At 36.8% G+C, this 16,677-nt stretch overlaps 1 protein-coding gene across 1 annotated transcript in view; it reads right to left on the bottom strand.

Moving 5' to 3' along the window:
• Positions 1 to 201: 201 nt before the first annotated feature.
• The window catches only part of AHR (aryl hydrocarbon receptor), a gene marked incomplete at both ends in the record, with an annotated part of 55,479 nt that continues 39,003 nt past the window's right edge, over positions 202 to 16,677 (bottom strand). The window contains 8 exons of the mRNA XM_080610426.1: positions 202 to 357; positions 4,258 to 5,521; positions 6,341 to 6,482; positions 7,953 to 8,062; positions 9,590 to 9,792; positions 10,647 to 10,777; positions 14,111 to 14,234; positions 16,216 to 16,305. Of these exons, the coding sequence (XP_080466552.1) occupies positions 202 to 357; positions 4,258 to 5,521; positions 6,341 to 6,482; positions 7,953 to 8,062; positions 9,590 to 9,792; positions 10,647 to 10,777; positions 14,111 to 14,234; positions 16,216 to 16,305 (2,220 nt within the window). The remainder of the gene's footprint in view (positions 358 to 4,257; positions 5,522 to 6,340; positions 6,483 to 7,952; positions 8,063 to 9,589; positions 9,793 to 10,646; positions 10,778 to 14,110; positions 14,235 to 16,215; positions 16,306 to 16,677) is intronic.

The raw sequence follows: 16,677 nt of genomic DNA on the forward strand, positions 1-16,677 counted from the left end.
TAATTAGAAGTTTTAATTCCTCCTGTCACTCTAAAAAGCCAGGTCTTGGATTACATATCCACCAGTATATAGTGCAACCAACCTCGTATTCTCAAAATGTAATTTAGCTGTTTAAGCCCAATGCTCAAAGAGATTTATCAAGCCTTTCCTCAGAGCAGCCTGATGCCCAGACAAAATCACAGATGGAGCTCTAGAACTGAATCACATAAATCCACTAGATGCCAAATCTGAGAAGGATCTGGGTTCTGTCGGATGATGAAGAGGCTGAAGATGTGTGGCAGTCTGTGTGTTACTGATCACATCTAACTGAGAGGGATATGCTTCATTTACATTTCTTCCATTGAAACCGTTTTGGAACTGGTGGGAAAAGAGACAATATAAGTGGTTAGAATGGGAAACCAATTTATTTTTAAGTTTTTATAAATCCTCCTAAAGACACGGATTGGATGAAATCATCTTAAAATACAATTAATAGCTTCTAAACTTTTTTTTTTTTTTTTAATGATGAATGATGAGAAGTTAATTTACACCAAAGTAGGGTCTGAATCTTCACTGAAACTTTCCTATGTTGCAGTCAGCAAGAGTCCTTCGTCTGGCTAAGTAAAAAACATTGCTATCACCATCTAAAGTGTTGTAGAAAGCACAGTCTGAGCACTCCTTATTTCCACATCCAGCTGTTATATTTTAAAAGCAACCTATTTACATATTTTCATGTCTGCAATGGGATCAAGACTTTACAGCTCTTCCAGGAATGTGCATGCAGTCCTACGAGTAAGCTGAAATGTACTGCATTCAATCTACAGGCTTTTCTGATAAAGGGTCTTCATATTGACAAGTAAGAGCAATGACTGGCTTTCATCAGTCTTGACATAATTGTTCACAGAATTATTTTAATCATCTGATGTAATGTTTCCTGTCATGCTATGGAAAAGTCACTTTATCTACAAAATACTCCAGTCAGTCATGCAAAGAAAATACAGCAAAGTATTTTACGCATTTCCATCACCTCTTCCGGAGTAGCTTAGACCCTAGGTATTCATTCATTCAAAGTCTGGCCTTAAAAATATATATTATATAATCATTCATTCATCTATCAATATATGCTGGGTATTAGAAACTTCTTTTTTTACCTTCTGCACAAACATTAAATTTAGTGTGACCAGTTCTTCTAAGTTTTTAACAACAAGAATATAGCCATATGAATTATGTTTTTAATCAAAGTTACTTGTTTTAAAGATAGCTACAATAACATAAGGTAGGATTACTTCTGACAGAAACAGATTATTCCAATGTACTTCATTAATAAGATGAGCATGCTCATTAAAATTTCTAAGAGTTCTCAACACAGAATCCAGTACTCAGCAAGGTTCCTCCTGATTAATAAAGGAATGCTGACCTTAAACAAGTTATTACATTATATAAGGCCATTCTGCCCTTCACCACTGAAAGTGTTTTTAGACTACATTGGCTATGATCCTATCACAATAACAAGTTAGGCAGAAGGTCAAGGCAGATGACTACAATAGACCCTTCTGGCTTTCTAATCCTCTAGTCTTTTCACATTGAAATTGACGAGAGTAAGACGGCTGAGAAAAGGATAGCAATTGTGGCTTGCATAGCAACGTCTGTCCTCTCTCCAGACTCCAACTGCTGATAGAGATGTCATTGTGCTAAATCCAGCCACAAAGGCTGCCCTACTTTGGTTTGACTGCATGAACACAGGCTCAGACACTAGTATTCTATCTGCTTAGTCACATCCTAACTTGAGTTACCAATTAGCAAAAAAATCAAACCTTAAGTTTATTATCATAAGTAGTGATACATTCTCCCTATTTACAACAAACAAATGTATATTATTTGCCACCAATTTACAAGATTACTTCAAGTGCAGCAGCAATACTTCAGACTTACTAGTTCCCACGGATTCACATATTTTAAAGTTCTTAACTCTGATACAAGACTAAATACAATCTCTGTAATATAAGCATATACAAATATAGGGTTATGTTTCTCTGGACCAATGACATTTCTAGGTAAAAACTGTTTCTACATTAAAACAATTCTCAACATATTTGGTTTATATAAAGCCTTACTTTGCCATCAATCTACAAAAATGCTAATTTGCAGATGCGACTTGGAGATCAAAACTGAGTAGTCTGATACAAGAGATGTTGGGGTTTTGCATGTGAACAGTATAGAGCAGTGTAGGCTGCTAAAGTCCATGCTATCTGGTTTAGGAACAAGCAGTGTCTTCCCACCTGAAACCACCCCCAGTTGGCATATATAATTTTGGGACCCACAAACACTTGGAGAGAGCTATTGGTTATCTACGATCACTCTTTTACAAAAGGGGTCGGGGGAATAATCCTTCCTTATCTCATCAAGAAATATGCTCCTTTTTTAAGCTCATTTGGACAAATGTTCAGTAGTTCTCCTCAGAGGTAAACAGGAGCTAAAGTGCATCAGTTCTGCACTAGCATTCTGCTTACGAATGCTATCCAGATTCACACAGCATAGGTACACCATAGTAAGAGGGGCTGAATTTGCCTCTGAAAAACCTAGGGATAACTTTCCACAAAAAACAAAGCAGCCTTTGCTCATTTTTTTTTTTTTTTAATGACAAACAAGCTAAACACAGTATTAGTACTGAAGCACAGTATTGTAGTAAATACGAAGTAACAGACATGTTCATTTCCTGCATTCAGAGATGCTTAGTCATTAGTAAAATTTATACAGACAAGTGAGAAGAAAAAGTAAACAAGACAGTGAAGAAAAAGATTAATGCAACATAACAACAAAATAATCTACAAAATAAATCTAATTGAAACCAACCGTCAAAAAGAAAGAAATGGAACTGCTTATTCACTGGCTGTCCAAAACTTGTGCATTGCACCAGTATAGCTTTTGTGAACAGAACAATTCTATACTATTTTACAGATGAACTTGGATGACCCTGGAACTGCTTTGCAGCAACCAAACACAGAAGGGCTAATAACATCAACCAGGCAACACCGGCTTGGCAACATACAGCCAAGCACTGAGCAAACTTGCGCACTGCAGCTTGCCAGTAGCTTCATGCTCTTCAGCTCTTGGGTACCCAGGCAGCAGTTGGTCATCTTGCTGAACTGTCCTATATTTTAGCTACATTTCTGCAATTATCTTATTTTCCACTACTGAAGCAGTTTTAGAAAAGGGTATGTTTTGTACTTGTACTAAGCGTACCGGAAAAAAAATGGGTATGTTCTACTTGCATTCCTCACCTCTGTCTTCTGTAGGTTAAATGGCAATTAATACTTTAATTCTGTAAATGCTTAAGCATGTGCATAAGCATTTGTAGGATCAGTACTTTAGAACCTTAACTCACTGAGGTAAAAAAAAAAAATACAATAACTATAGCCTTGTACTTGAGCAGCATTAACTGAAAGAAGTGGTAAAATTTAAATTACTTCAAAGGTTGTTCAGAATCAGGAACTGCCTTAGTAATTGATTTTTATTTTATTTAATTTATAAGTTGATTTTACTTGTGAAGAACTGTGCTTAAAGCTGTAGTCTATGCTACAGCCAGGCACTTCTTCTGCAGCTTTTACTGTGCATTCTCCTCAGCATAGTGTGAAAAAGGTCTAACTTACCTACTTGAATATAATTTTTTTCCTCCTATTTTGTCTGCAGCAGATAATTTAGCAGCCTGGGGAGCAAGCTGAATTTCACTTATTGTGTGTAGAAATGCTATAGTGCATAATATTTCATGCTATTTATGTGACATTACAATCCGGTATTTTAAGCAATCCTAAAAGCACTGAAGAATCTGAGAAGCTAGAGAACATTAGGGTTTTTCTTAAAAAGGTATCTTTCTGGATCTTTACAACATATTTCATGAAAACAAATGTGCCAGACAGTATTTCTGACATCATGACACTCCTCTCAAAAAAGATATATAAGCAAATCCCAAACTTTCGACTCATCTGCTTTTCCTTTGCTCCTATGAGAAAATTACTGGTAGGTGTAACAGACTAGTTCAAACACTCTTGTTTTAATACTGCAAAGAGAGCTACAGAGCTGTGGATACCTGTACATAACAAACTGACCAAATACAACTCTCTTCAATCTAAAGAACAAATAAAGCAAGAACATTCCCCACACTGCTAACCCATCAAAATCAGTGACACACAATTACAGGAAACTGCATCCTGGTAGCCACCCAGAACTATAAAACCATGATTCAAAACGCAAGCACTGGAGCAACACTGTTTACCTTACCTTGTTCAACAACGTTTGTTGACTTGTCATCATAGGATCATACTCCATTTGATCCACGCAGCTGGGCTGTGCTTCTTGTGTGCACTGGTACATAGAAACAGCGCCGGCGTAGCATGTTTGAGGAGTTAGCATAACAGACTCAGAGCTCATCCCGCACTCATGATTTTCAGGAACTTGGTGCAAGCAACTGAGAAAATCCTCCAAGCTGGAAGACGCAGAATAGGTCGATCTGTCAAAACCTGCTACAGGGAAATCCATTTGAGAAAAATTTGAAAGCTGTGGCATCATTGCTGTGGGTTGCTTGTAAGGGATAAACTCTTGCCTACACGCATACGGGGAAGCGTTTACTTCTGATTTGTAAGAGAACTCGGATGTAGTTGTATGCATGCCAGGAAATTCATATTGCTGGGGCTGTTGCTGCGAGCAGCTATGAGACATGCTGGTGCCAGAGCTCCAATTTGTGAACATCCCATTGACTTGCATATGTTTCATCTTTTGACAGAGTTGCTGCTGCTGCTGCTGTTGCTGCTCCATGAGCTGTTTCTGGTGCTGATGAAATTGATGTGGATCTAACTCTGGCTGTACCAAGCAACCTTCATTTTGGACCAAGGACTGCTGCTGGTTACAGCCTGAGTATAAGAAGTCAGACTTATTTAAGGAATCCTGAACGTAAGTCAGGATTTCATCAGTTATGTTAATATCCCCAATATCATCCACATCAGATATTTCTGTTTTAAAAAACTCCTCATCCTGCTGAATATACTTTAGATCTTCAAAGTCGATACCCAGATTTTTCATGATGTTGTACAAATCACTGGTTTTGTTATCTTGAAAGAGTGCTGCACTGTCTTCAGGGAGAGGAACAGTACTGTCCTGGGAACACTCCATTATCTCCCGCTTGAGAATGTTGTCCTTTCCAGCAGGTAGGAGATTATCTATCCAGCTGCTGCTAACACCACCCAGTTCATCCCTGCTGTCTGCAAAGAAGTTCCCCTCAAAGGAAAGTTTATGTGATGCTGGAGGGCAGAGATACACAGACTCATCTTGCCTTAACATGGCACCCAGCAGGGAGTTTGGATCCACAGAATCATTTTGTAGCGTTGCTTTGGCTCCTTTTCCCATTGTGCTTTTATTCTTCAGCTGAGAAGGATCTGTAAGGCTCGACATAGGAAAAGATACCTCATATAACACAGCCTCACCAGTGGCAAACATGAAGGGCAGTTTCATGTTACGCTTCCGTAGATGTTCTGCCCCTTCTTCATCTCTGAAAATAAATCAGATATATAGCATAATACTGCAGTACTAAGCAGTTACTGTAGTCTTCTTGTCCCCTGGAATTAATATGAAAAAAACCCCCAAACTATATTTATAGGCATTTTTCAAATTCCTAGCTATTGGAGCTCAACTTGGCTGAGTTAAACCAAGAGGCAGATTATGAAATAAGGAGCTTATGACTGTAATACCACATTTACATATTACATTTGTAATTAAATCTAGATAGCATACACCATTTTCTGTGCATTATGAGCTGAAATGAAAATAAGTGGGCTTTGTTTCACACTGTTGTTCTTGGCATATCAAGTAAATGAATACTTCAATACTGAAGTATCTCTCTCTCCATTTTACAGACTCCTTAGCAAAAATTATTTAACCTGTATAATCATGCTGAATTCCATACTATGCAGAATTTAGTTCAGCACCATGAAGGACTTAATTTACGTTATCTGCTGCATTTTCTACACAACTGCAGTTGGATTGCTTAGTTTTCATTAATGGGGATACTGTATTAAAAATACGGCTGGATGGAGTAACATGGTGCTTGTATCCCTGCTCTCATTCTTCATATGAAATAAAAATGTCTAAAGTTTTACACATAAAGGACTATGCCACATAAAGTACTGAAATAACAGAATTATTTTCAATAATTCAATATTTGTTTGTTAGCAAATTGAAGGAGGCTTTCTTTTTGGAGTTCAGGTTTTAAAGTGGGTTTATTTAAACATAAAGAATTAATTTCTGAATATAAACAAGCTCAAAAGTTTTCAGTTTTTGAAGTATACTGCTTCATAGAATGATGACTTACGTAAGAGGTCTTTGAGTAGAAATGATGTAATCCGGTCTTCCATTCTTGTAGACAAGACGTGCATTTGCCTGCACCCAGGCCCATCGATTTTCTTTGGTTAGAAGCCTAAATACAGTCATTCCACTCTCACCTGTCTTCATCACTAGAATCAAAGAGTAAGCATACTGTTTACTGTCCAGTGAACAAAACCAAGAAAACCTGGTATGTCATGAAAGTACTCCCATTTGTACAGCAATTTTACAAATCTCATGTCCTTAACCAGACATTTCTCTACAGCACTGATTATTCTTAGTGAAACAGGATAACTGATCACTTTAAGATGCCTGCTTTAATTTACTGGTAAGATAAAAGCCAAACTGCAGGCAATTGTCAGAGATCCCCTACAGACTGGCAACTGGAGGGGGCAACATCCTGTACTGAGCTTCATCCATTATTTCTGCAATAACAGAAATTAATAAATACTAGAACATGTAAATGACAAGAGCTTAAGTCTCTTCTACATCTGAAAAGTGACTATTACTTAAGAAATCAAAACCCACATTTGCTCTGAATCCAATTCTTTCACATTTTGACTGGTTAATGCAGAACTACTTCAAAATCTGTTATTTTTCATTCCCACTATCACTTCACTGTCAATGCTCGATAAAAATAATACATTTTTGTTGTACATTGCTGAAAACACTGCATTCATAGACAGAAAATGTGAATAAAAAATAAGATGAGGAAAGTTTAAGAATCTTCAAATAATCTTTGCTATACGACTTCATTTTATCTTAGCATGAGAAATGCAAATAAAAAAAAACAGTTTTAAGATGAAGTTTCAAACCATAATTTCAAACCAGAATTTCATCCCATTCTATTCTGGAAATCTTTCTTATTCCTTACTAAAAAACCAAAATTACTGGTATACAAAAGGGACTGAGCTTTACCTGAAAGAGAAAACATGCTTAATATAGGTTGAGAACTAAGCTACTGAAAGGTTAAAAAGAAAAAGCAGCTTTTCAAGAGACATCAGTAGAAAAGAAGAAGCACCAAAATATCCTGAAGATGTTTCTGTAACTTCCAAAGACAAGTATGTTACAGCTAACAAAAATGTAAAGAAAGAAGTCTATTCAGTAGTTACATATCAAATAACTGATGCTTATTTCCTTAGCTTAAAACATTATACTTCTTTCCTTAAGCTGCTACTTAAACCAAATCAAGATGCCAAGAATCAAAACCCAAAAGACACTAGCATGCTAAATCACAGGTTAATTTGTGTTAAAAATCTTACATGGATATCAGAATACTTTATTTAACTTCCTAACAGGAAAGCTATCTCTGAAATAGTCCCTTTGCCCAAAGGAAGTTGTTGAAATAGCAGGAGCTGGACTGAGCAGAGAACGAAGTGAGAAAAGCAAGATATGACAGAAACTGAAATATGTAACCTAAAGGGCTCTAGATATTAAATATATTAATTCATCCAGTGTTAGTTTTTATAGGGAGGAAAAGATCACATGAACAGTGTTCTTTTTGTTAATAACTTTTTTTTAAGAGTACTTCATAGTATTTTTTCACTATGAATATAATACATGCTTTAATTTTTCAGCCTTTCTTAAGGAATGAAGCTTACTTCGGACATGATTTTCAGCACAATAAAGCATATCAGCTGCATGAATAAACTGGTATCCTGTTCCTCTCATACATAGCTCTGCTTCAGTGTATCCCAGGACAATCTTTCCTCTGGAAGGTAAAAACAAAAAAATTGCAACACTGCTGATGAGCCAACTCACAGAATTAAAGGCAGGCAAGTTAATTATGGCTAGAATATTTCAGATGCAAGCACTAACTACATTTTGTTGCAATACCAACTGCATGCAGAAGCATGATGGTTCTAAAAGCAAAAATACAGCTAACAAATAAAAATTTTTACTAGTCCCCCACGTTGCCTCCAGTGACTAGGAACGGGCTCGCAAAATTATCAAAATTATCACATCATCAACAAAAAAAAAAAAGAGAATGTCTTCAGTTCAGCTGGACTCCTGATTTCATACTTTTGAACATACTCACTAATAGCAGGCAGCTCCCATCTGTTGCAATGAAAGACACTGTTTTCTTAGCCCCACTTCATAGGTTTTACCTACAGGTGCGTGCATGTAGAAATAACTAGGGGCTTAACTTTAGTAATGTAAAACTTTTTGCCTAAATTAGTACTTTTAATAGCTTAAAATTCAAAACAAGGCGTATTTCAGAACTACATCCCTTTTGCTATTGGTTTGGGACCCCTGCGTTTGCATTTAAGCTGTCTAAGATATACCTCAGAGGAGCACAGGCAATATCACATCTGACCCTGGTAGCCAAAAATTACTTTCCTTGAGGTCAGGGAGATGAAGAACTTAACAGTATCAGTTAAAGAAACTGAAACAGAATTTGGAACAAAAAAACAGAGATCTAAAGATAGAGGGAGGAAAAACAGGAAAAAGGGGTGGGAAACAATATATGTAAAAGTGTAAAATGTGACAAAAATCAAAGGTTTCAAGTGAAACATAATGGAAAAAAATCAAACAGAAGAATGAAAAGCCTGTGTTAACATTTTGTTAACTTTTACTTTTGTCAGTTTTTAGAACCCATAGAACATTTTAGTTTATCAATAGACATAATACCAAGTAATTTTACTACATTATCCCATAAGTAGGCATGGAAATCCATATGAGATTCCACTGAAACCTGAAAGCATTGTCAGTCAATAATAGGAGGGAGGAGAGAAGGAAGGAAGGAGACCAGAGGCTTTTTTTTTTTTTTTTAATGAAGAAACACCTTAATGGGTTTCTTGCCATGTTGATGCATAGCTGTTATGTTGATCTGGTAATGCAATAGTATTTCCAGTATTTATATAGGGAAAAGAATGACTTGGAAATGGGTGAAGCCACAGTACAAAAAAAGGACTTAATTTATTTTGAAGTAAATAACATCTCCATTGTATTTTACATGTATTTGAGTTGAAGGAGAAATAGTTGGGTTTATGTGTGGGGGGGTTTGGTTTTTTTTTTTTAGGGGGCAAAGGGGGCTGTTTGTTTGGTTTGTAATGATTGAGTCAAAAGGCAATATGCCTTTCAAGGAAGCACACTGACAAAGAGAAAAATCCTAACAGTTCCTAAACAATCATCAGTATTGACTGCAAAAGTAGCCAGCTTTATATTTCAAATACATGGATGAAACCTATCTCATAAGCAAATTATCAGAGTATTAGGCAGAATAATTTACACCTACTTTGCATCACAGCCAGTAGGTGTGAAATCCAGTTTGTGTTTAGTTCTGAATATGAAGTTTTTGGTTCGTATCTCAAGGATAGATGGTGGCTGCAGGGGAGTAGCTACTGCAAACAGAGCGAGCTGAGGAGACAGAGCAGCACCATCCTTCCCTTTCTTGTTTTGTCCATGGAGAAACTTTAATCGTCCTTGAAAATTCATAGCCTTAGGATAAGGAAAAAAGTAATTGTTACATGTTGGAGATATTTAAGAATAAAATATTTCTGTTATGATGCAATATATATATTTACCTATTTTTAGACCCATCTGATTCAAGCTTTGTAGCATCACATACACAAATGCTAGCTACAATACAGAACACTGTAGTTATAGCCATGAGCATATCACTTTGAGATCTACTAATAAACTCATTGGAAAAAGAACTAACAGGAAGTTAGTAAAAACTGGATTTTCTAATATTCTAGTGAACATGGCATTATACATGCATACAATTAACATGAAATTATTTCTCTTGCATTTGTCAGTCATTAGTATGAAGTATGCAAACGTGTACAACTGCAAAATCCTACATAAACAACTCTATTTGTAAGAAGTCACCTAGAGGATGATAAACCCACACTGCTTTTAACATCTCCAACATTGACAAAAAAAAAAAAAAAAAAAAAAAAGTATTAGACAGAGCAAGTACAGACTTTCCCAAGTAAGGGAAAACTATGGCTCTGTTAGTTATTATGACTTACTGCATCTCAAGATACTCAACAGAAAATAATCTTTGTAATGCTTTTTTATCCGCAAATCACACAGTACTTTACAAAAGCAGATGCTCATTCATTTTTCATTGAGTAAACTGAGCCATGAGAAATGAGAGAACTTGCTCCTGGTTGTAACATGTTGAAGGGGACACATTTAGTGTTACTAACTCAAACATACTGGTTCAAGCAGCTCAGATAGCTATGAAGACTTAACAAATAAAGCAAGTTGCTGTACTTACTGTAAATATTGTGAAGATTTCCAACTTGCAAGCATATGTGGAAGTTTTTACACAACTCCATACTCACCAGGAACCCAGATGAATTATCCAGGAGGCATCGTAACCTGCAGATGAAATTCCTTTCCATAAAGGAAGAATTCTCTGGAGGAAGTTGGTCTGGGTTATAATAGGTTGCTGGCTGTGAAAAGCCATTATCTCCTACAGGAAAGGATTGTTTATAAGGATTATTTTTAGAAGAACACCTACTGAAGGCTATCTATAACAAATCATCTTCCCTCTCATAAACAAAGCATTAGGTCATGACCTGAGCAAGAACAATGTAAACTGGAAACATCCTCTGAATCTATACTGATTATAACACCAGGTTAAGTACCAGTTCTTCTGATGGGATTACGTTTTACAGTATTTGAAAACTGCATGTGTTTAGTTTTGTTTTGGGTTTTAAGTCGTGGGGTTTTTTGAGTTTTGTTTGGTTTTTTTGTTTATTAATTTATTATGTTTGTCAACAATCTAGACTCTATAGCAATTGCAGAGAGCAAAGTTCTTGATAAAGAGCACACCAGTATTTCTGCAACTGCAGGATCTGCAAAAGGCATAGCAACTATAATAAAAACAGAGACTCAAACCCATGATTGACAACTAGGATACCAACATGATATTCTTCTGCCACTTCAGGACAAGCTTTTGTTGCTAAGTAGCATTTAGAAACAGACTTAAACATTTGGAATATAAAGTAAAAACAGAAGGTAAATCAATAAACTTCTGATGGAATACATATGTTCTGCATGAGACTACGTATCATACCTACTACAGTGACTACAGCGATACCAGAGCATGTCTACTCACAGCAAATTTAGCAAAGGGATCTTGTTTCTAATATATATATAAATCTATATGAAAAACGCACAAACTGGTCATTCCCTAGAAATTCACACACACAGAAAATTAAATAAAAACTGGTGGGCATGCCCTTCAGCTTTTCTGCCACAAGAGCAACTCAGTGTTATCCTTTTGGTAATTACAGAGCTGGAATTTGAATGCAAGTATCTTATCTGGGTTCTCTAAAGCATCTGTCAGCTTCCTGAGGAAAACTGGCAGCTCCCAAGAGTGAACAGGTGGAAGAAGCAACACTATCTGTAGCTCGTGAGAGGAGGTGAACAGAACTTAAAACAGGAGGGAATGTGCTTCCAGCCCAAACCTCCTACATTTGTGAAAGGCATACTGCTGCACTTTCCCAGGCAGACAAGAGGCAGAGAGGTATCGCTGCCAAGATCCTGGAGAAGTGACACTGTAAGACAGTAAAGTGCCCTGCAGAGCATCTGCAGTCCTGGAGCAAAACTACCAGTCAACACTACAGGGATCAGAACTTGCATCCCTCATGAAGCTCACACCGTATCTCATCAACTCCATGAAGAGATGTGCAGATGATGCTGTGCATTCAGTCCTTTTCTTTCTCTATAAGCTCAAGATCATACATGGTGGTATAGCAAGCAAACTTTAGAAGATAATCCAGACTTGAGGCCCTGAAGCAGGTATTTGAGACTGAAAAATCAGAATTCTGCAGACTTCTCTGGGAGTATAACAGGACTGGGAGGAGAGTACGGGAGGAGTGTCACAGTAACAGCTGAGGAAACCAGTGGTCTAGGGGCATACCCCAGGGTATTGAGTGAGAAACAATCAGTCTGGGCTAACTGAAGCAGAATTAGTTCGCAGACTCAGGCTGGAATCTGTGCTTAAGCCTGAGTCCAATTATATCTATAAATATCTACATAATGCTAGCTGAACGTATTAAAAAAGAAATTGATTAAAGTAGCAGAAATGGAGAAGATCCTTATGATCATAGCATCACCCTTTGTTATAAATCTGAACTTAGTTTAAAAGTCCTCAACATCCAAGCATTTTACATTACTTGAGGCCCCAAAATAATTAATTAGCAGCTTTTAGTTAGTTGGGAACACACACACACAGAATACACAAGGTACAAAATAAACAACTGTTCGTAATCCTGCTCACCACTTCCCATTATTCAGTCAAATCTGATGTCGACTTGGCATCATACTTTTCAAATGCAACCTTTTGTAAATTAATATGCACTTGCTTCAGTGCTACAGAACACTGTTTCACTCTGAAGTACACAGTAAGCCAACACATAAACCCCTCATTTCTGAATGCCAGCATGTGCTTGCTCTACCAAGCTGTACCAACTAGTTGCATAGCATGTTTTCATGTGTAGATAGGCAATGTAATAGGCGCTCCATAGGCGATGTAACAATGTTGACAACTAAATGAAATATTGAAATCTACTGAGCTGTGAGCCAGTCAAGTTAGTAACACTTGCTGGGTTTTATTTTTCTGTCGAATCACAGCATTTTCATACTCTAAAATATTAAATATGAAACTGTTAAGAGTTTTAAATCAAGTTGCTTTATGAATGGCAGATTTATTAAAAAATAACATGGACTTTTTCTGGATTAAAGTCAATAACCTGTAATCAAGTAACTTACAGTAACAGAGTTTTATCTACATATTTAAACAACTGTTGTGCAAAATGGAGCACTGTTGAGTTGTCTCAGCAGTTTTGTTGTCATCATGAGGCAGGTATATGCTTCCCAAGTTACACATCACTATCTGTACCTACACATCTCTGTTCTGAGAGATAGTAAATGTTTCTCCTTAGTTGTTTCTCACTATAGAAGGTCCTTTAAGCATCAGCCAATAACATGTGATAACCTGATGCTCTAACAAGCATACCATTTGGTCTTAAAGGCTCATGTATTTCATCTTTCATTTCTCTTCCCTTCTTTTTTCCAAGAGAAGTGCTGGTCCATGTGGTAGCCTGCATATAATACTGACAAATGTAGATGAGAACATTCCTTGTCCTTCCACACATGACATTAACACTGTAGCTAGCACATTCTTAGTTACAGAGCAGATCTACCAGCCTGCAGAGCTTAAAGAAGCTGTCATACCCAACTGTCTGCTGGCCTTCCTAAGGTAAAAAATCTGGTGCCATGATCTGTGATCAAGGGTAGCAGATAAAAAAGAGAGATCATTACTTCAGAGAAATCACTTTCTCATTCAAACAACTGTTTAAGACAAGCCGTACAACTGAGGGTGAACACAGAAAAATCAAACTTCCTTGTTTATTATGTCACCAAAAGAAACTGTCCACTTCCGACTGCCCTGTTTGCCACACAAACATGCAGGTACCTGCTTTGCTGTTTACCACAGGACAAACTGATCAGACATGCAAGACAGTAACTTATGCTCCAAATTAAAGTCTTCCAATTTAAAGTATAATTAGTATTTTAATGGTGCTGTGCTATAAATCGCAGTGCTTATCTAAAGCGTAAAAAAAATTGTAATTCCTATTGTTAGCTAAACATAGCTAAAATTCAGTAAATTTAAAAGATGTTATTCCTTCCTTTGTTAGTATAAAATAATTAATTTATTTTTTTTTTTACAAACAGAGATTAAAAAACCCCAAAAACTGATCTTACAGGCAAACACAAAAGTTGAGTGCATTCTCACCTTGTATGCCTGGTCCAGAATCTCCAGACTGGGCAGGATTTAATGCCCAATGTAGCTGTCGTTGAAACTCAGGTCTGTCTTCAGTGTGAATCAATTCAAATACACTCTGATGTATAATATCAGACTACATACAAAGAGGAAAAAGATAGGAAGGAGAGAATAAGAAATTTGTATGACAATGTGTGATATAAATTCTGTGACTGATGACACTGCTACAGATATAACAAAATCCATTTTGTTCAGAGATAAAAACATACATTTGCATGCACATGGCAAAGCTTTGTGAAACAATTTTTAGCAGCACAGAGAATAATTCAGTCACACCCATGACTGCAAACATAAGAAATAATAATAAAAAAATACTACCTTAGAAAAAATAACATTATGTCAAGTATTTCTTTACCTGCTTTTATCTAAGCAAGCCTGGAACTGTTATGCTTAAGGTTTAAGCCATTTAACTTTACATACTTGTAAATAAAGTACTTGCCAGCTGGTACTTGGACATGACCCATTCTAGGTGCTGCAGGAATACGAAAGAAGCCAAAACTTCCAGAACTAAGCCAAGCAGATTATGAACATTGGTTTTGTTTGCATGAAAGCTTTGTCACTTCTTAATGATGCACTAAAATCTGCAATTATTAAGTACTCTGTAGGGATTGGTGCATGGACGGGAAGCTGCTAGGAGGGACAGGAACCAGCTGACTCTGGGGAGGTGCTTGGGCGGCAAATATAAGGAATTCTAACTGCGCAGTAAATCGTTGATGACCCACATTCCGTGAATGCTCTATGTCTCAGCCCTAGTTCGGAGGGAACTAGTGCTTCCGTCCCTCACCACACGAGTAGCAAGAAACTACATACTCATATCACCATCAGTTGCATGGTTAGGATTTTGATCTAAATGGTGAAGCTACAACAGCCAGGATCAGTGGTTGAAAGAAATTAAAGAGAAAAAGCCCACCCAAAATATTCAAGAAAAGCGTCTGTCAACTCAGAGGAGTTAAACTGCTCGTTTTCTGCATGGATGGAAAATCCAACCATTATATAAACAGAAAAGTATTTAAAATAAAACATAGATCTAAAGAAATTAGATGAGCTGGCAAAAGCAGAAGCCTAGCTCAAATTTTGCTGTGATGAATTTTATAAAAGAGTTAGCATTTTCCAGAATAAATTGCCAGAAATGCTAATTTTTGTAACTTTAAGACTTCACTCCTGTAACATGCACTTGATTTATTGGCATTACTATATAAATTTTATGCACAATTTGTTTTCCAAGCATTTTTCTTCATTCCCCAGCACCAAAAGAATCTATAACCCCAGGAATTATAATGTTTTGTTTGGAATATTTTCTTCTATACAAACATTCCCCAACCTCTTATCAGTTAGCTAAAATTGCAGAACATGGGGAGTTTCTCCCTATTTTTAGACAGCAACTGAATCTATCATCAACCAGTACCTAAGATATAACCCAATAACTATAACTAATCTTTTATCTTCTTAACATAAACTAATCCCAGGAGTTCCCTAAGGAAGGCAATGTGAGCCCACTGAGTCTTGGTCTTTACTACTTTGGTATGTGGCTTGCAAGCCCAAGGAAGTTAGCCATGTGATCTGCATCATAAACTGTAAATAACAAATGCTGCTTTGAAATAAATAAATAAATACGAACAAGAGAACACTGAAATTCTAAAAATACTAAAATCATTCAGTTGATAGTTAAAGCCTCGGGGCATATGAAGTTAATTTTGTAGGAAGGGTTTCTATTAAAATAACTACCTTCCCATTGAATTTGTCTTGCTCAGCATCATAAACTGGGTAACACCACAGTATTACATTTCAAACAGCTGTTCCAGTAAAGCCTAATTAAGTGTGAAAATTTCGTATCTCGCCTAACTCAACTTTGGGAACTATATTCCCGTTGTGCTTGGCCTGAGGTCCCATTTCAGCTATGTAAACTGATTGAAAAGTAGTATGGTTTCAAAGTAACCCGACCCAAAGTACCTAACAGACTTCTGTTACACAAGCTATTAGACCCTAAACGTGAATACTGGTGCCCTCTGAAATTAAGAAAAACTACTGCAAAAAAACAGAGGAAAAAATAAACTTACTTGTTGGAACCCCAAGTAGTCTTGGATAGTAGAAGAGACATAAAAAACCACAGCATCAGCCGTAACAACTAATACAAAACCATTTAATGCCTGGGGAGGAAACACCAATATGTCAGCTTCAGAGACAAAATTCCAGATAATTGCTGTGGCTGTAAGTCTTACCTATGCGTTAGTCTCTCAATAAAATGTGAAGCACACAAAAATTTATCATTATTAACAGCACAAACAGAAGCATCTCTCTATAGCACACATGGCACAATGAAGAAAACTGCTTCTAATGAAGGAAAAATGGGTAACTGGAAAATTCAGGGAGAAGTCAAACCCTGTTGATGACTTTTAATTACCCTTGATTGTAGGAGATGAGGGACATCAGCAAGAATAACTGTAAGTTTTATCTAATACCAACCACAGCTCACAAGGATTGTGTAGCTCAAGCCTTCGGCACACACTGCTGCCCACTGC

The sequence above is a fragment of the Psittacula echo genome (genome assembly GCF_963264785.1).
Source record: "Psittacula echo genome assembly, chromosome: 2".
Classification (NCBI taxonomy): domain Eukaryota; kingdom Metazoa; phylum Chordata; class Aves; order Psittaciformes; family Psittacidae; genus Psittacula; species Psittacula echo.